The 23325-nt window shown below is 37.7% G+C and overlaps 1 protein-coding gene across 3 annotated transcripts in view; it reads right to left on the bottom strand.

The window, feature by feature from the left end:
• The window catches only part of nav1a (neuron navigator 1a), a 122212-nt gene that overhangs the window by 3427 nt on the left and 95460 nt on the right, over nucleotides 1-23325 (bottom strand). For all 3 annotated transcript variants that reach the window (XM_030138626.1, XM_030138625.1, XM_030138627.1), the window contains 22 exons: nucleotides 22664-22812; nucleotides 22401-22580; nucleotides 21303-21382; nucleotides 20889-20912; nucleotides 20612-20689; nucleotides 15471-15554; nucleotides 12816-12924; nucleotides 11397-11518; nucleotides 11251-11259; nucleotides 10519-10703; nucleotides 9664-9732; nucleotides 9372-9534; nucleotides 8079-8280; nucleotides 7902-7990; nucleotides 7703-7801; nucleotides 7449-7620; nucleotides 5820-6085; nucleotides 5582-5733; nucleotides 5416-5487; nucleotides 4588-4793; nucleotides 2754-2872; nucleotides 2446-2634 (listed from right to left, as the gene is read on the bottom strand). In XM_030138626.1, the coding sequence (XP_029994486.1) occupies nucleotides 2446-2634; nucleotides 2754-2872; nucleotides 4588-4793; nucleotides 5416-5487; nucleotides 5582-5733; nucleotides 5820-6085; nucleotides 7449-7620; nucleotides 7703-7801; nucleotides 7902-7990; nucleotides 8079-8280; nucleotides 9372-9534; nucleotides 9664-9732; nucleotides 10519-10703; nucleotides 11251-11259; nucleotides 11397-11518; nucleotides 12816-12924; nucleotides 15471-15554; nucleotides 20612-20689; nucleotides 20889-20912; nucleotides 21303-21382; nucleotides 22401-22580; nucleotides 22664-22812 (2818 nt within the window). The remainder of the gene's footprint in view (nucleotides 1-2445; nucleotides 2635-2753; nucleotides 2873-4587; nucleotides 4794-5415; nucleotides 5488-5581; nucleotides 5734-5819; nucleotides 6086-7448; nucleotides 7621-7702; nucleotides 7802-7901; nucleotides 7991-8078; nucleotides 8281-9371; nucleotides 9535-9663; nucleotides 9733-10518; nucleotides 10704-11250; nucleotides 11260-11396; nucleotides 11519-12815; nucleotides 12925-15470; nucleotides 15555-20611; nucleotides 20690-20888; nucleotides 20913-21302; nucleotides 21383-22400; nucleotides 22581-22663; nucleotides 22813-23325) is intronic.

Raw genomic sequence — 23325 nt, 5'->3', positions numbered from 1 at the left:
TCCGTCCTTTATATGTGTCTATTAAAGGTTCCTGTAATCGTGTTGATAAATTTAGAGTGTAGATTTGATTTTCCCTCAGTTTTCTACGAGCTTCTCTGTCTACACTGCCAGACAAATTTCACCATCTACTTTTGTGATCGTCTAAAAACAGATCAACTTATAAGACAGCTGGGTTCAGATTTTGACATAAAGTTACCGCACATATATGATAAATACATACAGTACATGTACAGCTACAGTTTATACTCTTCATCCTCTCTATAACAGATGCTTATAATGTTATCTGTCCTTATGTTATAACCTGCACACAGTTAACAGGACATATAACACACATGTGAACAGAACATGCTAACTATTAGTAACAACAAAATTACAGTATGGACTCAGTTCTGCACATGTCCAAAAGACATGACAGAAGCTGAAACTATTTTTCAAGTCCTAAGTCTTCATCCAGTAGTCTTCAATATTGCTTTCCTTTAGAGGGTTGACCAGTAGTTTTGATGCTTTTAAGTGAGAATAATGCTCCTTTCATAGCTAGTTTTTCCAACATGGTGACATTTTAGCTTTAATTCAACTGGATCCTCTTTAATACGTCATACATCAAGATATTTTACTTGTTTTGTCTGGAAGTGTGGGCACCAGAGGAACGGTAGTGCTGATTTTTCTTTTTAATTATTATTTTTTACACCACAGAGTTTATAGACACCTCAAAACCTGATCAAGATGAATATTATTGATATGGGATCTTTATAACACACATCCACAGAGGTAGGGGACTGTACAGGGTGGGGAAGCAAAATTTACAATATTCTGAGGCAGGGATTGAAAGACAGTGTATGACCAATTAGTTTATTGAAAGTCATGAGAATTTATTTGCCACAAGAAAATTGACATAATAGAAAATGTTTTTATTCTATGTGTCCTCCTTCTTTCTCAATAACTGCCTTCACACGCTTCCTGAAACTTGCGCAAGTGTTCCTCAAATATTCGGGTGACAACTTCTCCCATTCTTCTTTAATAGTATCTTCCAGACTTTGTCGTAATAGTTTTTCTCATAGTCATTCTCTTCTTTACATTATAAACAGTCTTTATGGACACTCCAACTATTTTTGAAATCTCCTTTGGTGTGACGAGTGCATTCAGCAAATCACACACTCTTTGACGTTTGCTTTCCTGATTACTCATATGGGCAAAAGTTTCTGAAAAGGTATAGATAATAGTGTTAGGTATGATTATGACATCAATATATGTTTGGTTTCAAAACAATTGACGTAGTGCCTGCTGAGAAAAAACAACTAAATGTTCTTTGTAAATTTTGCTTCCCCATCCTGTATATACTCAGAAAACAATACCTGAATGGCAATGATGGTTGTTTATAATGAAACCTTTCCTTTGTCTAAATACATTGGATTACATTATCTATTCACACTGAGAATATGCAAATATGAGCCTGTGTTAAACAAACCAAACCCTTAATAGTCTGATCAGGTTCATACTGTCTACTGGCAGTATAAAGATTCCTTGTTTCTTTTTTGTCAGTGGCATAGTCATCCCCTGTTTTCTGGCAAACATGGATAAAACAGCTGACAAGACACATCACAGGAACATCAAGTGACCCTTCTGAGGTATAGGTGTAGCCGAAACATGTAAAGGTAAAAAAAAAAAAATCTACTTTTTTTAATCTGTCTAACAAAAAAGAAACAGAATCTTTAACCCTTTCATGCATAGGTCACTACAGTGGACAGTTATTCTCCAGCTGTTCTCTTGTATATTAATGGGTTTTGTTGTTTTAGTTCCATATCAGCCAACACAGTGATGCTTATGCACCATCCCATAATACACTGACATTCATCCAATTACTGTAACTGTGCTTTTCTTGATAAAGCTGATCTGCAGTAACATGTTTGAGTCTAAATCAATTGTTATTTGTTAGACAAAAAGTTTTTTTTTTTTTTTTGCATATTATCTCCATGAAGTAAGTAATTACTAGCATTAGAATGTGTTAAAATGTGAGAAGACATCAGATTAGCAGCATTAAAAATGTTTTTATTTCATTGTTTTCATATCACTTTCTGATATTGGGTTTTAAACATGTTTCTTTACTTCAAAAATTAAAAACATGAACATTTTTCTAATTCAAACAGAAAAAAAATAACTCAGTCACATTGTTCTTTTCATGCCTAAGGAGGAATAAAACACTCAAGAAAAAAATCTTTACTAAGGTTCTCATAATTCATGCATGAAAGGGTTAAACCAAACCCAGTTTCTTCAAGCTTTGGTCAATATCAGGATACTCTTCAAACTGGGAGCAATATCATCAATACTAATCAATATGGGAAAAAAATAATTATAATATTTTTTGCCATATCTGTGGGCTGTATATGTAAGTGTTTTTATCATCATCCTTAACCTTTTCTCTAACACAACAGAAGCTGTGATTCTCACCAGGGGGTCTGACTCCAGTGTACTGGGCGGAGGTGTGTCTTTGGGGGGCTTCTTCTCCTCACTGGATGGACCGATGCTGGGGGGAGGTAGGTGGAAGAGCCTGGACTGGTCTTGTTGTGCGTTGGGCCAGGGAAGGGTCCCTCTCACCCACTCCACTGGGTCCTCCCACACTGCTTTCTGCCCGTGCACCTGAGGGAAGGACACCCAGGTGGTGTTGTTGTTTAGAAAACGACATCAGAGGAGGTTTGGGAATGAACTTCGTGTCTGTTAGTGTGTGTGTGTGTGTGTGTGTGTGTGTGTGTGCTGACCTTGATGCCGTCTTTTGCTCCTTCCTGCAGGTACGGTATGATCGAGTGGTTCCACAGATCAATGAACCATTGCCTGAACTCTGATACTGACACTGGACACGACAGGAAGAAGCAGGGTCCTGAGGAGGAAACGCATCCTGTTAATGAGCTAAGTCGGATTAACAGCCCTTTAGTTACCGCTTACCTTTTAATACCATTACGCACTGATCTAAACTGATAATACTCCATTATCCCCTATTTTCTAATATCTTTACACTGGTTTCCAGTTAGTTACAGGACAGACTTTAAAGTTCTGCTACGAGGCAACAAATCAGTAAGCAATTTAGACCTTGAACACATCTATGATACATTTAAGGAATATAAAGTGAGTAGGATTCTTAGATGTATGGACGAGTTGAGCCCAGATTCCAGACTAAACAGAGAAGCAGTATTGGGTTATCATACTGTAGAAACTGGGAGAAACTGTCAGTAGAGTTCAGATTTGCCCCAAATGCAGACATTTTTAAGTGTCTTTTCATGTGGTTATGAATACAGTCTACACTAAAATGTATTCTTATTGCCATATAATGTAAATCTGGAGAACTGTAAATAGTATTAACCATTTCAATATAGATTTAAAACAACTATTTTATTCATCTCTGTTAAGAATCAGAACACTATAAATCCCAGGGGGAAATTATTGTGTGCTACAGTTGCTCCATTCAAGTATATTTAAATTTAGCAGGAAAGAAATTATCAATACAAACAAACAAACAAAAATTAGATAGATAGATAGATAGATAGATAGATAGATAGATAGATAGATAGATAGATAGATAGATAGATAGATAGATAGATAGATAGATAGATAGATAGATAGATAGATAGATAGATAATTTTGTTCCTGCTACTTTTTATTACACTTGAATGGAGCCACTGTATATATATACACACACACACACACACACACACACACACACACACACACACACACACACACTGCTCTGAATAAATATATACATATTAAAACACTCTATTGACACACATTTAGAACAAAAATTTGGACAGTATGTACGAGACAATATATTAGCAATATCATAATTAAAGAAATACACATAAATAAGTGCCCAAAAATATTGTTGTGTAAATATAATTATGAGATTATAAGGTTATATTGATATTTTAAATATCTTGTACTTTCTTCTGAGCACTTTTTTTGGGGATTTCTTCTTTTATTGTCAGGTTTTGTCTTATTTCCCCCTGGATTTTTATTTTACTTAAACCACGTTGCATTACCTCTGTGTATGAAATGTGCTACATTAATAAACTGGCCTTGAATGAGGATTTCTCATGTAAAAGCCTGTTCAGGCCAAAGATTGACAAAGAGACGTTGTACTTCCAAGCTAAGTGCTGCTTTTTGAGTTTATTCGGAGCAGGGTATAATTTGCAGCATCTGAAGATATAAATTAGGAGACTGGTATTGAGTTTCTTGCTACAGTTGCAGTTTTAGTATATGATGATCTGATGAAACCATAAAAACAAGATGGTTGAGAATTCCTCCGGTCTATTCAGCAGGAGTGGTTGCCAGTAAATACAGAAAAAACGATCAAGTGGAACAGCTAATAATAATGCTGAAAGTGACTTATTGCCAACAAATACTGAGACATACATTATTAAACACTTTGTTCTAACACCAGCCACTAACAGTCTGACGGGCTGAGTTGCTGCATCATCATTTACTGGTTTGAGTCGAGCTCCGATGGGACAATTCACACTGTTCCAAAGTTCCCCTGCAACGCTCTAACAGCATTTCATGTCATCCTGAATCGCTGACTGTGTTTCCATCATTGCTCACCTATGAGGAAGTCTGACGTGCTGTGTTTCTCAAGGAAAGCGTGCAGGTGGTACCAAAGCTGAGGAACCCAGTCTAGTACATGGAGGAGGGCCTGGTACTGTGTTGGGTCCAGCTCTGCCTCTTGGTAGGTTTCGACAGCTTTACGGTGGAGGTACCTCACCAGGAAACCGTTGGCCGGTTCCACGTTATTAGAGAACATTACCATCCTGTATGAATATGAAAAACGTATGCCTTTAAATCTTTTTCATCAAATTATGCACAGCTCTAATAAAGACAAGATGTTCTGAAATTGAAGGAAACCAAAATAGGCAGAGGAATGATCATAAATGACTAATAACAGGGATCTCAAAAATACACAGTGTTGATAATAACAGGAAAAAGTCTGAGGCAATCTGATTATAAAAATAAAAATCCTTTATTCATCTTATGGATAATACCAACGCATTTCAGAACTAAGAAATGCCTGCTGAAGAGTCTTCGATAGAGAGACTTGTTCTGACGTTAAACCTGGTGAATGGTGGAACACTGAGCGCTTTTTGTCCTGACACTCGACCAAGTACCTGTCTGTCAGGTTCAATGTGTGTTTTGTAACGGAATGTCAAATGCAATAATTTTTTCTGCAAAACAAATCTACCTACGGGTATAAATAAAGTATCCTTGAACCTAAATACATCATGTGACACTGGTCATGTGACATGTCAAGTTTAAGGTCAAATAAATTAAATGATCGCAAATGAATAAATAAATAAATAAAAGTAAAAAATAACTTCATATGCCAAGTGCCTCAGATTTTTCTTCTGTCATTCTCTACATTGGATGGTGCCCAACCTGAAGCTCAGGTGAAGTCCATGGTTAGATGACATCTTCACAGGCTGATTTGTTGTTCCGATGATGTAAGGACTGTTAAAACAGTAAATGGAAATATGATTATCTTTCCTGGAAACGGTTTTATCTTGATTCTTTGGAAATGTTGCAACTAGTGGAAGTGACGCACCATTTGTGATATTTGCAGGTCAGAGCTCCGTTGACGAGCTCGGTGATGGCTGCCGCGTCGCTGATGTCATCTATGATAACAACCAGAGGCAGGTCTCCTCCGCTGTCTCTGTCGATCTGATTTGCTAGATTCGACAGATACAACTGCAAATCCTGTGAAAGTGAACAAGTGTGAATTTTCTGTGCGTGTATTTAACAGTAACTTGAACACATGTGACATAAATCCTGTCATGCATCACCTTCTGTGACTGACGGTGCAGGTTGAAGGTGACAGCAGCACTTCGTCCCAGGAGGCAGGGTTCGTGTTCGGCCTCGGGTGAGTCGGCCTGGCTGCGCTGCAGGAGGTAGTGGGTCAGCCGCTGGGCCAGGTAGGTCTTCCCTGTCCCACTGGGCCCAGACAGAACCAGACGCCTGTGCTTCAGCAGCAGGCTGATGTAATGCAGCATCATGGGCTTTGGAATGAGGGTCTCAAACACCAGAGAATCAACACACTTTTCTCGAAGACCTAAGAAGCAGAAATGTGACACAGAGAGAAGAAAAGCATGTTTAGCATTTATAGAATAGCTCCAAAAGCGTTACATGTAGGTAAGGTATAGTCTCATATACTTTAACAGTAACGTTCTCTGTTCTCAAAAGTACCACCTACTCAACCTGTGAAGGGAAAAGTTCAAATTCAGTCTGTTAAAGACCTCGGTAAAGCTCTATTTATGACAGGGTTTCTGCAGGTATCTGCCAATCTAATTTAATGCTTTTTAATGCCCTTTTTAATGCCACTTTAAACAAATTTAATGCCCATGTCCAACTGCAGATGCAGTTTCATATATAGTTTTATGTAGGTTAACCATCGACAGGGTCTGAATAGTTCCTCCTCCAATCACTTCTGCTGAAAGTTGCATTTTCCCATTTTTCTGACATTTGCTAATATTCCCTCCGCTCTTTCACCACAGCATGAGCACTCACAGCACATTGCATTCCAAGCATCCGGTATTGTGACTTCGTGTATCGGCCATAAACAATAGCCAATTAAAAGGTTCCGCCTGTCAGTCATCACACTACACTTCCGATCAAAATGATAAAATGTTTATATAATCAAAATAAATTGTGAATAACGATGCTTTTTTTTCCCATGAAGTGTATTTAATTTTTTAATGCCTCTGGATATTGAATTTAATGCTTTTTTAATCACATTTAAGGCCTTAATTTTCACAAAATATATTTAATGACTTTTAAGGCTTTTTAATGACCTGCAGAATTAAACTCTGGAACAGTCTTTCTGATGACGTGAGACAGACCTCTACTCTGACAATGTTTAAGTCCAGGCTGAAAACAGCTCTGTTCAACTGTGCATAGAACAACTGAAAGGGTTCTATCTGCACTCTTCTCTTTTACTTTGTTTTAATTGATTATTATTTTTGTTTTATTGATTATGTTTTAATTGTAATTGTGTGTTTTTAACCTGTCTCTTTTCCATTTTTGTAAAGCACTGTGAATTGTCCTGTGTATGAATTGTGCTATACAAATAAATCTGCCTTGCCTTGCTTTGCCAGAAACCCTGTATGAATAAAGAACAATATTAGACATGTTCAGTGTTTTTTTTTTTTTTGTTTGTTTTTTTCATGTTTTTCTGGTTTACTGTGTGACTAAAGTTCCTAATTCGTAATTTGGTGACTTTTTTTTTTAACAGGCCTGAAATTTAGATTATTGGATTTTATACTTTTTAAAGTCTTTAGAAACACTGCATTCATCAATAATCTGATATATAATCATGTTGGAATGGATATCGAATTGGGCAGTAAAAAAGATTATCAAAGCCATGCTATTTTTCTACAGCAAAATGGTCTGTACTCCCACTCCAAGTATTCACTCACCTTTCAAAGTGATAAATATCTTAGGTGAAGCACTGCCAAGGCAACGATACGGCGAGGCTTGGGGTTTGTCCCCTCCTATCAGCCTCTGTCCTCCCTGGGCCAGCTGATACATGTGCAGCGAATCACAAGACAGACCCAGGCTGGATGTTGGGTCCACTTGAGTAAGGTAGTCCTGAGAAAAAAAGAAAATATTGGGAATCATTTGGACTAAACTACAGTCATGTCTGCACAGTGAAGGTGGAGCTCTGACTTACTTTGAAGGTCTTCGCTATAAGGGAGTCGAGGTTGGCCCAGTCCGTCTTCCCACTGACCGGTACTGAGCCCAGGTAGTACTGCTGCTGCTGCTTACAGTCCTGCAGACACACACACACAGAAAAATTATAGTCCAGCTGTTCATTTTTAACTCTCAATACTGCTATAAACCCTGACAAAGGTATCGTGTGTTTAGTTTACCTCAGACTGATCTCCAATGCGAACCAGAACTCGTGCACAGATCTCATCCCGCTGTGAAGAAAAGTTCAACATGTCAGCTGGTGACGCATCTGAAAGAGAGAGGGAAAAATGGATGAAAAAAAGGAAGGAAGCATTAATTGTCTATTGGTTCGAGGGCTGTGTTTGAGGATCCATTACCAGGCTCTTTACAGTTGTTCAGGCTGAGGCTGAAGGACTTGGTGAGGGACATGCTCATGGGCTGCCTCAGCGACGGCCCCAGCAGAGAGGCCAATCCTGACGGCTGAGACGTGGAGGAGGTGGGACCCGGTCCAGGGATGACCGGGCCCTGACTTCCTGTCTTCAGATGGTCATTCTCTGCCTTCAGGTTCTCTACTGTTGACTGTAACACAAGCAGAAAGAACTTTTTATTCAAGTCATATTCATACGGCGAGATCTTACTCATGCATATATATGTGATGATCTAAAACAGTGATTCTCAAGCCAAAAGTGGGTCGCAAACATGTTTTCAGTGGGTTGCAGGCCTTTGTCTGGGCAAAAAGTAATGTTACGAAACCAGTACTTTATCTTTTATGGTAATGAGCGCCGCCCATTCACATTCCCCAACAGTAGGTGGCGGAAATGCACTGTAATGCTAATTAACATCAAACATTTCACAGCATAAAAGAAGACCCAATATTTACTTTTTGCCATTTATTTTATTAAGATGATTTATTCATTTTTAATGTATATATGTTTATGTGTGTGTGTGTGTGTGTGTGTGTGTGTGTGTATATATATATGTATATGTATGTATGTATGTATGTATGTGTGTTTCTTATTTACTTTTCTTTTTTTTTTCTTGTTGAATTGTTTCTTTAACTATTTCTTTGTCCTTTCTTTGGGTTTTGAGTGATTGGCCTTGGGTGGTGGGTGGCGGGTGAGAAAGGAGTTGACATTCAGGTGTGACAATCTAGTTTATTCTGTATTTTTATATCTTATGCTGTACATACACTGTCTGCCTAAAAAGTTCAAAGTGTTCTCTAAATAAAGTGAAAAAAAAAAAAAGTTTCTATTCAAATCATGGTAAAACTCAAGTATGGCAATGACTACATCAGATATGGTTTTACTTTCATTGTCGACAAAAACCTCAGTGTGTTTAATTCTTGAATAAGTGACTGAAAGCATTTTTAATTTTGCTCATTTTTGGTTTTGGTTAAAATGCACCTAATGTGGCGTTAAAGGGAACAAGCCCATATTTAACATCACCACCTGCTGATCAGTTTGGTTTGTCATTAAACTTGTCTTCTGCGTTGACATACTCTGATATTCTGTATTATCTCAGGTTCAAAACACACCATCTTTTATTAAATACATTTGAGAAGCTTAACTGTTATCAGCTTGGGTCATGGCTTGTCATTTAGGGGTGATAGTGGGTTCAGACCAGTTAAGAACCACTGATCTAAACCCATGAAGACTCAGGGCAAAACGTACCTGCATGCTGTTCATGGCTTCTCTGAGCTGCTCCAGCTGATGAGCAGAGTTTAAGGCCTCCAGTCGGATGTCCGTCAGCTCTCTCTCTTTTACCAAGAGTTCTGAACGTAGATCTGACACCGCCCTCTCATCATTTTCCCCTTCCTCTGTTGTCTCCATGATCCTACATGTATTAGAATGCAATTGTGGGATTAAGAAAATTCTGCTGATACATACACATTCGAAGCCATTTGAGTATTTCTATTTCATACAACTTTATACTAAATTCAGAAGTAAATATTGTGTTTTTCACCTGTCTGATGAAAACCACATATCTCCAAATGTGTTGATTTCGGATGTTTGTGATGAAGTAAAGGATTCTCTAAGGGATGAAAAAAAAATTCCCCTATTTAAGATAAATAAACACTTAAAATAAACACTAAAAATTTTCTTAGATTTGCTGAAAAGTGTACTGCGGCAATTCTGAAACGTGGTCTGTGTTTCTGAGCTCTTGAAAATGAGCTTTTCAACAAATAGGGTTCTCTAGGATAGTGATGTACAGGGGTTGGACAAAATAATGGAAACACCTTCACCTCAAGATGATAATGCCCCAATCCATACGGCTAGAATTGTTAAAGAATGGCATGAGGAACATTCTAATGAAGTTGAGCATCTCGTATGACCGGCATAGTCCCCAGACCTCAACATTATTGAGCATTTACGGTCAGTTTTAGAGATTCAAGTAAGACGTCGATTTCCACCGCCGTCGTCTCTAAAAGAGTTGGAGGGTATTCTAACTGAAGAATGGCTTAAAATTCCTTTGGAAACAATTCACAAGTTGTATGAATCAATACCTCGGAGAATTGAGGCTGTAATTGCCGCAAAAGGCGGACCTACATCATATTAAATTATATTTTGTTGATGTTTTAAGGTGTTTCCATTATTTTGTCTAACCCCTGTATGTCTTGCTATATAAACATCTGCACCAGTAAAATGCAACACATCATATATAACACTTACACATCGACAGGGGCCATTTTACTGCACATTGATCACTTTTACTCTTCAATACCAATGGAGTGCAGTCATTAGATTCAACCTAAAGTATCCTTTGCTGGGGAGATTGGATGTAAAGAGTCATCAAACTCTGAGGTCTTCAGGTACTTACACACAGGAGGTGGTGGAGGCTGAGGTTTTCAGAGATGAAAGCTGGTTCTCGCCTCCCTCTCCACACTCATGAGGCATCTTTGGCGAATTGGGAGCCGAGGAGTCAGGGGTGACGATTTCCTCAATGTCTGAGTAAGTTTTGCTTCCTTTCTTTATGCTAAATGCCTTGTTGAAGGAGCTCCTCAGCTATACAGAAACAGAACAGCAGGGACAGGGAGAAGTTAACCCAAAGTACAGTTAAAGATTGGATTTTTTTGACTGAAATGTAAAAGAAGAAGGTGTTAGGTTTGTTAATTGACACATGCTAAACACTGAGCCTCCATTCATTTTGGTAAATAAGTAAACGTTACGGTCAGATTTGATCAGAATGGAATAAACAATCAGGCTGAATGTTGATCACAATACTGAGCGTCGGTACTTTTCCACAAGAACAAAAGACACAATAAAGCATAGTATAAATGGAGGAAAATATATTTGAAAACAGTATTTAGTAAAAGCGTAGACGATGAAACTGAAAAGTCAATTTTTCATGAAGTAGCACATCTGCTGATTGCCACGCTAACTGAATTACAGCCATCTATTCATGTCAAATATTCACAGAACAGGCAGCTAATCAGGACTTTAGGCTGTCAATCAGCAGAGATGGAGATTGTGTTGGGGTTTAGGATGATCCGTCATGCTTTTATGTCAGAAAATTAAAGAGGCTTCAGAGGGTCACAATGACTGCACTCACCTCATAGACCTAAACGAGCACAAATGACAACACACAGGAGGGAAAGACCGGTCACACTTTGTTCCTGGATTCATTCAGCTATATTATTCACACTAAAGACAGACCAACCCCAGGCTCTGCGTCTCTGCTGACGCTCACAAACTTACCCAGCTCTTTTTCTTCTTCTTCTTTGCATCTTGGTCCTTCAAACTGCCCACACTCGACATACTGGTCAGACTGTTGAGACTGGAGATGCTTTCACATGAGTTCTGCCGGCGGATACGCATGTCTGCGGCACAGAAAAGTCATTTAACCCTTTAACCCTTGAGACATTATTTCAGGTAAACATGCTGCTTTGAATTAGCATGTGTTTCAGTGTCATAAAAGCTGCTGTGAGTATGTGCTTGTGTTCCTTTTCTTCAGTGGTTTTACTTTACTGTGTGTTTTAGGGTCAAAACAGGGTGAAAAACAGAAAGAGACAAAGAGAGGAGTTGAAGTTTGACGGGTTTTTACTAAATAAGGCACTCAGAATATACATCAAAAAGAGATTTAGGATGTTGAACATGAACTGTAAACTGGAATACATTGAACAATAAGTATTTGAATTTTGGTCCATATAGTTTCTATTTTGGGGCTCTTTTTTTTCAAAATCAGTCCAAATGCTTTCTGACACCTGGTTGAACTCAAAAAAGCAGTTACACCGTCAAAACTCGGTAAAAACGCAGCAGTGGCGGATTTACGTACCGGTGCTCTCGGTGCCGTGCCCCCCCCCCCGTTTGAAAATCTGCTGACCTATTTGCTATCTGATTGTCTTGGTACTTTTTCGGGATGTGACGTTTAAATCTAAGCTTCAGGATTAATTAAGATTAAAGTGAATTAAATTGAATTGTTTATTTTGGTTTGTACATTAATCATTTCACGTAGTACAATAATTATAATAAACATAAAAAACAAAAAAGGAATAGGCTAGAAGCAAAAGCTCATTTTTTGCCGATCCTTTTCCCCTGATACACTGCTTACATTAAATTAAATGTCTACAGCAAAGTGTATATTGTGTTGTGAAATATGAACGTAATGCACAATATGTTCTGAATATGAAAGTTTGGAGAGGGATATCACATATGTACAGTATGTATATATAACCCCCCCACCCCCACCCCCACCTTTCCGTTTTTTTTCTGGATCCACCACTGCACAGTAAAAAAAATACAGGAAAATCACAACATTGCAGACAACAGTAAAAACAAAAAATAAGGAAAATGGTGTAAAAAAACAAACAAACCTCAAACTGTCTATTTTTATAGTGAGTCAGTCTCACTCACTGCTCTGTTTGACCCCCCCATCACACAGGCAGCAGGGGGTGCACTGAGCATGCTCAAATGTCTATGGAAAGAATAAGGTCTATTCTATCAGCATGTTTGCAAAGTTTTCCTGTTGAGCAAACGATTGACGTTTTAGGAATTTAAAAAAAATAAATCCTACTTTCAGAACGCTCACCACAGACACGTCAGGGGTTAAAGAGTTAAACAGATGCAGATATGAAGACAGACAGTAAAAGATAAGGATCAGCTGGTGGATTTCCAAACCTTTCAAGTTATCTGGGTTGTTTAAGGCTCCGTGAATCACAGCCTGGGCTTCTTCATTCTTGCTCTTCAGAGCCTCGATGGTCTCCCTCAACTCCAGTAGCTCCGTGTCCTGCAGAAAATGAATTCAGTGTTAAATGTCAGCCCAGTTAAATGCCTGTAAGCTGTGTTGTGGAAGCCTTAGCTCTGCTTTTGTTCATCAGAATGATCCTGCATGAAAGGGGCAGATTACTTCAAATATTCATTCATTCATTCATTTTCTGAACCCGCTTTATCCTCACTAGGGTCACGGGGACTTCAAATATTTTCCTTCACATTTATATTCACTATTCATTCAAATGCCATTTGCTTTTTTGAGAGGTCACCGATCAACGCCATTTTAGTTTAATGATTTGTTAATTAATCCTCAAAGAGTGTGAATGTGAAAGCATAATGTGTTGCTCATAGAGTGTATTTCTAAAATTGGATTATTGTTGCAACTTTGAAATACTTTTAAATATGATAAAGTCATCAGTCTCTCTGATTTTCAGTCTTTTAAATAATAAGGTTTTTGCTTTGGGTTTTGAACTGACCAAAAGAGAAAACAGACTTTGAACTAAAAATTTCTTATTAACTGGAGTACTCTGGATTACAGAAAAGGCATATCTATGTCTTACCTCTTAAACTACTTTGTTTATATTGTATTTTAAACATATTTATGTCATTTCAGCTGCTGTGGGGTGTTCTCAATCACCACAATGACAGAAAACGCAGTAGCAGATGATGCACTGAAGTTGTATGTGCTCACAGGAGTTGCAGTTTGCATCACATTGCCCCTGAAAATGAACACCTGACATGACCCAGATAGAAATCACATTTAAAGACAAGGTGATCTATTTCACATGTTCAGTGAGGTAGATTCAGGTTATGTTAATTTATTCTGATGCGATAGCTGCAAGTAGGTACATGTTATTGATTTGATCCCATTGAGAGGTGATCAAATGAAACAGATGGTTAAATTGAATTAAATTACAAATTCATCTGAGTTTCAACTGAACGCTTGTGGAAACATTTGCTATAATGTAAGTACACCAGTTAATAAAATAAATAACATCAGGCACTTTACTGACACTTAGAGCATTCTGGCTGATTTGAAATGTTATCATGATAAAAAAAAAAAAATCATGTCAGTTGTTTTCAATAATTATCATTATAAATGTCAAAACAGTATTTATTTCAATTCTAAAGGTTGACTTTTCTCCTGAGTGAGAGTTGACAGAGGCACATACTTGTATCTTGTGGCTTAAAATGAGTATTTATGACTATAAATACTCAGAACATGACAAATATTTCAGAAATCTAGAGGTAGAACATTTAAAACAATAATGATTAAAAAATGTCAAAATTTAGTCCAGCCAAACTGAGTAAAAACAAACTCTGAAGCAGTTTGCAAGTGTACATGACAATAAAAAACTAAATTAACCCTAAAGATGAAGTACAAATATTTATTGTAATAATATTAACCTTAATCTTATGTTTGTTTTCCTTGATTCAATTACCATTTTTCTTAACTTATTAGTTTCATTCTGAATTTCGCTTCATAGTTTTGTTGATTCTTATTTATTTCCACGTGCACTGCTCACGATGTATATAGTTTCTTTGTTATACTTGTTTTTGACTTATTTCCTTCATTTAGTTAATTTTGTTTGCTTATGATTGTATTTCATTACTAGACATTGCAAATACTTTCTTTATTTCAAGTTTTTGGGGAGACTCACGATAAACCACTTTAGTTTTTGGCTTCCCTGGCATGTTTTTTATTGTTATTATTATTATGTTTTATTGTCTTGTATACATGCGAATGAACAATAAACAGTATAAAATTAAAATATAACATCTGTCATTATCACTTTAGAGCTCAGCCTTCTGGAACAACCATAACTCACTGTGTCCCATTACTTTAGTCCATATAATGGAGCTTGCAGTCAGTCTACTTATATGAACTGGAAGTGCTCGTGGGCTTTAATCCCATTCACCATGTGAACAGTTCAAAAGGACAAGGCGTTGTGAACAGCAGTGTCTCTGTGTGTTGCTTATTGTGTGCAGAAGTCGATACGGGTCCAATCTAAATGGAGCTGCCCGGCCCATCTCCTCAAGGTTAAAGAGACTGTGCTGCTGGTGGAGCTGCACAGGTCAGCGCGCTGGCACAAACAACAAAAGAGTGTTTCTGGAGCGGTCTAGACAGGCCTTTCAGTGGGAGCAGCAAGGCATGAAGAAACCAGAGAGACTCCTCACATTTACGCACACACAAACACACACACTGAACCGCTTCAGGCACCGATCAGTTCATTCACATCACAACAAATCACACAAAAGCAGAAGAATGCAGGAATGTGATGTTTGGTGTGAGTACACGTGCAAATGGAGTCTGCCTTATAATTCAGCCTTAAGTGTTGTTTTTTTTTCTGCTGATCCTCCATCCTCACACCAACCTCCTGGGCCCCTAACCTACATTTAGCTCCTCACTGCAGGCTCGGATCAAAGTCACCTCATTCAATGTCAGCGCAGAGCCTGCTCTGAACTGACCACATACAAGATGGGCATAATGCTGGAATGCAGCAGGAATGCAGACGTGTGTTTGTGCTTGAATGTGTGGATATAGTGGGTGGGGTTGGATACCTTCTGCTCGTGGCTTATGGACAGAGACTGCAGTCGAGTTGTCATCAACGCTAAACTCTGCTCGAAGGCAGCCACCAGATTGGCCTGTTTGGAAAAGAAGATGATTTCAGTCATTAAGAACAAGAACACATGCAGCTGTTTAGTTTCTCAAATATGTATTGACTGACCACAGGGGTGGGTGGTGTGTCAAATTATAAGATTAGCACATTTTTAATACAAAAAAATCTGAAAAGGCAGTGACAGACAAGGACTTAAGAATTTCACTGTTGCATCTCAGTTTGTTAACATTTTGGATTACTGCTTTGTCTTTAGATTTTGATTAATTAACCCTTTCATGCACAGTGGTCACTACAGTGGACAGCTATTCTACATCTGTTCTCTAATATATTCATGGGTTTTGTTGTTTTAGTTCCATATGAGCCAACACAGTGGACGCTCATGCACTATCTCATACACTGATATTCACACCATTACTGTAACTTTGCTTTACTCTAAACATACTATAAACATGATCTGCAGTGACATGTTTGAGTGTAAATCAATTGCTGATAAAAATTGAAAAAATATGATAAAATGTGAGACAAAATCAGATTAATTGCATTAAAAATGTTTTGATTTTATAGTTTTCACACAGTATATCACTTTCTGATATTACATTCCTTCCTTCAAAAATTAACATGGTGTCCAGCAGAGTGGACATTTTTGGAACTCCACAAAAAATTATGAAGATAGATTTGTTTCTTTATTGCTTTAACCAAAAAAAAAAAAAAAAAAAATCATTAAAAAAAAATAAAATAAAATCAATTTTAAAAAAAATTCTCTTCAATCAAAGAAAAAAAGTGTTCAAATGCAATTTTTTGGGTCGTTTTTTTTTTTTCCATTCAAATACTTTTTTTTAATTGACTTTTTTTTTTTTTAGTTAAAGCAATAAAGAAACAAATCTACCTTCTTAAAAAAACAGGTTTATTAAAAAACAATTCAATTGCATTGTTTTTTCATGCCTAAAGAGGAATAAAAACCCTCAGGAAAAAAATCTCAACTAAGGTTCTCATAATTTATGCATGAAAGGGTTATGGAATTTTTGTTTTGATTCGTAAGCATTATTCCGGATATTTACACAAAGGTTGCATCTTTTTATAGGATGTTTTTAGTCTCCACCCCTCCTGCACATATACAGTATATACAAAGCCAGGCCATTAGAAGTATTCAAACTGTAGTATTTTGCTATAATGGCTTTAACTTTGATTACAGCATGAATTTATATAATGTCACAGCATTTATTTCTTCCATTTTTTGGATACATAACGTTGCTGAACCTAGACCCGACCAACTGAACCAAGCCCAGATCATAACACTGCCCCCACAGGCTTGTACTGTAGGCACTAAGCATGATGGGTAATCACTTCATCCAGCTCTCTTCTCAACCTAATGCCCCCATAACTCTGACCTTTTTTTTTTTAAACACATTTGTTCGATTGTTCTATTCTATATTAAAATGATGGTTGTTTTACAAATGAGAGGTTACTCACTATATCAGTTAGAGTTAGAGAACTATACAATCTGAAATATATTAGTCGTTACAGTAATTATCTAATAGAAGACTTAAATATTAGTTAAATCCAAGTGAGAAAATATTTTTGGCTAGTGTTGTAATACACAAGTATGAATCAACAACAAACTGGTGATGTTTGTTAGTATTTGCATGTACATGGAGTACAATTCTAAAAAAACAGTTTTTGTCTTGAGCTAATGTAGATGGAAAAAATACAGTTAATACGGTCAAATGCGCATAATGCTGAGGTTTCGGTTCTATCACCTTATAGATCATTATTAGATGTAGATTAAATACTGGGAGACTAGTACAACTAAAACTACTCTCCATAAAGGAACAGGTGAAGCAGGTCCTTTTTGCCCTTTTATTCATCCGATACAAGGTACTAAAGTGCTGAATAACACACAAAAGCTGAACAGGATGTCGCCTTTGGAAAATCACCTCCTCCCTAATCTTGTTCTCACACACACACCCACTTTAGCCCAGAGCAGGAGAGGAAAATGACTTTCCCTTCTCCTCCATACAAAGTGTTAATACAGTAACATAATAGATACAGTCCGCTCATTAATCCTGGACATAATGATGCTGTGATCAGGCGTCGGCTTCGTCTATTCACTGCCTATGCAAATTAAGGTCAAAGGGTGTGAGCGGTCTCGAGGGACGAGGGACATAGAACGCAGAAACGCTTGATTGATGGATACCTCATAAAACCATGCATAATGTTTGTGCTGCATTTGGACCCGTGGAAGAGCTGACAAAGTGGTTGTACAGAAACAATTTTGTAGAGTGGAGAGAAAGGGCGAGGCCCCATGTGTATTTGCACACGTGTGTTTCTACTGAAGCTAAGTGACTAGGGGAGAGGTTCAGGCCGAGGTTAGCATTATTCAAACTCTGCATGGATAAGAAATGTGCTGAGACTGCACAAGAGTGATCTACGACTGACACTGCCTATAGGGTTATACATCTTTTTCTCTCACGCATTGTATCGCACAGCTTTGGCCTTATCAAACAAAGGAGCAAAGATCGTAAAGAAATGGAATTAGTAAAGAACGAAAAACGATAAACAAACTGGAATTTGGTTACATAGAACGGTAAAAAATGCCAAACCACGACATTGATAACCTAGGATACTTAGCCTTTTTATACTTTCAACCTAAAGCTTCTATTGAAGTGCCTACATCATCGTGCTCTCTCTTTGCATTAAACTGCAGTGTTTGATCTATAAAAAATCTATACATATCAGCATATTATAGTTCAAGTGATCTGAGAGGACATGACTTTGGCTTCTGCTCCCTCTTTGTGTTTTCAGACTGTGGAAAATATAGTCCGCAACACAGGTTTTTGTCTAATCAATGCTGTTTTCAGACAGGAAGAAGAGTTGAAGACATATCTGACAGTAATTACCGACTCTGTATCTGAATGTGACTCTACTCTATTTCTCACCATGGAAGCTCAGAAACATCGAGTCATTTTTCTATAATGGCATGAAATTACATCAGGTCATCTGTCTTTATATTTAGTCTTTTGATTTGGACTGAGAGGAAGGAGATACTTTTCTATAATGGAACAATGTCATCAGTCTTTATGTATATCTTTACATATCGGCTTTATATGGGCAGACAGAAACTGCATATTATCAGATTCTTACATTTATGCAGCTTTAATTCATTTGTTTCTAGATATAAAAACACCAGCCAAGTCAGTACAGTGTAAAAGTCGTTGCTGTTGAACTGCAATGCACAAAAACTCAAATGGACAACCATCCTCCTCTGTTAAAGAAGTAAAATATGGAGCAGCTTATTAACTATGAACATGAACAACATAATAGAAAGTGCAATATAAATCTGACAAAAAGACAAACAAACAGAAAAAACAGCTAAGACCCATGTATATACACAAAATGATTTTGTATGCTGGTGTTTTATCACTTGTATCTGTACCTACATTGTATTATTATTATTTCAGTTTTTTTTGTCGAGGTGCTATAATTGTTCTAACCTTTAACCTCCCAAGACCTACTGTCCACATTTGTGGACAAGAGTTTCACAACTTTATACAAAAAAAAAAAAAGAAAAGAAAACGGTCCACCACAAAGGACATTCGATAAAAAATGTAAAAACTGCATCTGAAAAAACTGCTGCATCATGAGGTTTCCAATAAAAGCACTTATTTAATAAATAACAAAAAAAGCTTGTACTTTGGTGGCATTTCCTGGGTCTTAGGAGGTTAAGGCTGCAGGAGAAAAAATCTGAGGGAAAAACACTAGAATATGAAAATACACAGCTTCCCTGTGCAGCTCTCTCCTCTCGGTCAAAACCAAAATATTAAACATAAATCAAGATGACTGGAGTTTCATGTTTTTCCAAGCGTCTGTGTTTAGCCATGGAGTAGAGGAGTAGAATCAGGTCTCATGGAATTGGATCAGTGATTAGTAATTACAGCTGTCAATCATGTATTTAACCCCCCCCCCTCAATCTGTCAGAAAGTCAGCATCTTGGGGTAATTTTTCTACTGCCTAGCAAAAAATATATGCACAGGATTTTGTTTTAATGTCATTTTGTCTAAAATCTAAAATTGCTATAAACATAGAAAAGAGCAAAACAAGTTTAATGCGTACAATGGAAGCCTTGCCTAGAGTTACTTGTTCTACACTTGTATCTTTGGTAGTATCAGTTACTGTAGCCTCAGGGTAGGTGTCAAAAGGAGGTGGACAGTTCATCAGGATGACTGACAACTAATGGGATGTAAAACTAGAGGGGAGGTGCTGCTAATTTTTCAGTTGCCTCGAGGTGAAAGCTCACATATTGTGTCTCAAAGCTCAAATAATGAATATGCGCTTGAAATAGAGGAGTGTCCTGCTGCTTGTAGGGGGGTCAGGGAATGTGAGGAGAGTTGAGAGGGGTCTAAACCAGTGATTTTCAACCTTGGGGTCACCTGAAATTCAAAAGGAGTCGCCTGAAATTTCTAGTAATTGATAAAAATTACTAATAAAAAGTATATGGTGAGTTGACCGAGAACAATCACAATACACAAAAGACATGACAAACTGTGAAGCTGAAACTGAAGCACTGTGGTACTGTTTATCTTTCAAATGTTCATTGTGGCCGGTTTCAGATGCTGCAGCTCTTTCATAATTCATAGTTTGAGTTATTGTTTGTTCAGTATTAATTGTCAGCCTTGTAAATCCAAGCTGGACTGACTGTACATATCCTGACCAAGGAAAATAAAATTCTCACTTTGTGCAGTAATCTACACCTGGCTTTTCTGCATCCGTTCATAATAATATACATTATGTAGGTTAAATCTTGTCTAAAATGATCATTTATTTGCAACATAGAAAAGCAAACTATTACATGATCAAAAACAAATTAATTTTAGCAAAAAAAAAAAAAAAGTTTCCGTTTTGAATGTCTGGGGTCGCCACAAATTTGTTATGTTAAAATGGGGTCACGAGCTAAAAAAGGTTGGGAACCACTGGACTAAACTCATATAGACTTCAATTTTGGAGTATCAAATCACAGTTGTAAAATATTATTTATCCACAAGTCTAAAGCCAGTGTAATAAAAACTGTTGACACATAGTACATACGTTTGCTGTCAGCTGTGTGGTCAGATTAGAAACCTTCTCCTGCGATGACTCCAGCTCCCTCCTCAGCTTACGGATTTGCTGAAAAGAAAAACTAGTGTGTTAAATAAAAATAAAGTCTCTAAAGCTGACAGTTGTTGACATGAGAGTGTAGAGTTAAGTGGTTAGAGAGGATGCTGTTCATGACGTGGATGACAAACTGGCACACGATGAAATGACGGATGAAAAGGAAAAAGGATGAGACAAGACAAGAAGAAAGAGCAGGCAAGAGTACACTTACCTCTCCCTGAATCTTTTCCTCTGCCTTTGGAAGCAAGGGGAATAAAAGTCAGGATGTTAAAGCCAGACACGAGAGGAGAGGAGAGGAGAGGAGAGGAGAGGAGAGGAGAGGAGAGGAGAGGAGAGGAGAGGAGAGGAGAGGAGAGAAGAGAAGAGAAGAGAAGAGAAGAGAAGAGAAGAGAAGAGAAGAGAAGAGAAGAGAAGAGAAGAGAAGAGAAGAGAAGAGAAGAGAAGAGAAGAGAAGAGAAGAGAAGAGAAGAGAAGAGGGTTTAATAAAGTGCTGGTCATACCAAGGGAGAAAGTCTTGTCAAAGTGTCAAATGAGAGGGAAGCATTGTTTTGCAGACAAATATTCACTCACATTCCCACAAACAGAAATACACAGCAAACCATATGAAGAATTGAACTGTAGCTACCTGAGGCTGCATGCCACTCAGACTCACCGAGGAGTAGGTTGATGAGGCGTTGGATGCCAAAGACAGAACAGAACCGTGAACTGAGGAGACAGAAAGAAACAACAACACAAATCAGTGAGAGACAGAATGAGGAGGTGAGATTTCAACACAGCAAACACTGGAACTGAACCAGCAGTAACAACCATGAAAACAAAACATGTTTTTCTTTTCTTTTTCTTTTTTTCTATTTCCCTATCTTAATTTTTTTTAGCTATTTCATTTCAAAAGATCCTTTTTTTAAAAGTCTTTCACACTTTGCATTGTTCATTTAAAGCTGCAGGAGGTAGAATTTAGACCGTAAAACACTTAACTTCACCTAAAATACTTCTGGGGGGGTTGTGTTTTGTTTTGTTTATTTATTTTGTTGTTTTTTTTTTAAATTTAGTTTAGTGTTTTTTCTTTCCCTTTTTAGCTTTGACTTGTGCAATTCATTTTTTTCCTTTCCTACTTGTAAATTTACCGGTATAGTAACTAACATTGTTAGATGAGCTTTGTTGTCAAGGTGTGTTCATGATTGTATGTGATCAATGTTTGACTTTGCTAGTTAAAAAAACCCCAAACACTTAACTTCTGCTCTGGCCATTGTAAAGGATTAAAAATAGACAGATGACCTGACATGAATTTATGCTACTATGATATTTTCTTCTGCTTGCAAATAGGGCTACGAGGTGGCGCAGGAGTCTGATTCCCTATAAAACCAATTGATTTTTTTTTTTACAATAAACTGAAAGGTAATGGAAGAATCAGAATCAGAAAAGGCTTTACTGTCCTTAGTCAGTTTTGTGCAGATCAGACCAGAATACTTCAAATTCCCAGTGTAAGAACACAAATAAATACAGTTATAAAAGACAGAAGAAGATCTATAAGTATAAAGGAGACAAGGTGCAAAGTACAAAATGACAAGGTGTATTTTACTAGAGCTTATAGCACTGTAAATGTAATATAGTACATATACACTTACATAGACTTATATACACTTATATAATACAGTATAATTGTAGAATTTGTGTCCAATCATGCCCAAAAAATATTGCACACAGTATGAGTCAGAGGTCTCACCTTCATCACTGTCTTTGTCTCTAAATGATCCAGATCGGACCATTCCCATGCTGCGGGGACGTTCAGCTAGAGACAGGGTGCTGCCCAGTGGAGACGCCCCATATAACTCCATAGAGGCATCGTGTGTGGGGATACTGTTGGATCGAGTCATCCTGGGAGGTCCACCAACAGGACTTGGAACTAGAATGAGAAAAGGGTTACAGATGAGAAGAAATTCAGGTAAAGAGGAGATGAATTAAAGAATGAGTGGGTGCTGTACTGACCCATGCTGGTCTTTGAGGTACGGGGCAGGGACGTGGGGGAAGACAGAAGTGGAAGAGTTAAAGAGTCGGTCATGCTGAGGATGGTGTGAGAGTGTCTCCTCTCTCCTTTCTCCTTTCCTTCATCCTCAGGTTGGGAAGCACCATTGAAACTGCACAGATAAAGGAGAGAGACAGAACATCTATGTATTAGAAAAAAACAGGGTACTTTAGGACATTCACATTTTTAACTGACTTAAAGGGGTCATATTTTGCTAAACCCACTTTTATTAGTCTTTGGTACATTTATTTGTGTATTTGGACCCTAATAGTTGTAAGACAGCTGCAGTACATCCAGAACGCTGCTGCTCGAGTCCTGACTAGAACCAGGAAGTACGACCATATTAGTCCTTTGCTCAGATCTCTGCACTGGCTTCCTGTGGCTCAGAGAACAGACTTTGAAACAGCTCTGCTGGTCTATAAGTCTGTCCATGGTCTAGCACCAAAGTACAACTGTGACATGTTGGTCCAATATGAACCTTCTCGGACCCTGAGAACCTCAGGGACTGGTCTTCTGCTGGTGCCCAGAGTCAGGACTAAACAGGGTGAAGCTGCATTTCAGTTCTATGCAGCTAAACTCTGGAACAGTTTTCCTGATGATGTGAGACAGACCTGTACTGTGACAA

Source organism: Sphaeramia orbicularis, chromosome 7 (assembly GCF_902148855.1).
Source record: "Sphaeramia orbicularis chromosome 7, fSphaOr1.1, whole genome shotgun sequence".
Classification (NCBI taxonomy): domain Eukaryota; kingdom Metazoa; phylum Chordata; class Actinopteri; order Kurtiformes; family Apogonidae; genus Sphaeramia; species Sphaeramia orbicularis.
The sequence above is the reverse complement of the archived record's forward strand: the minus strand, read 5'-3'. Positions and strand labels throughout refer to the sequence as shown.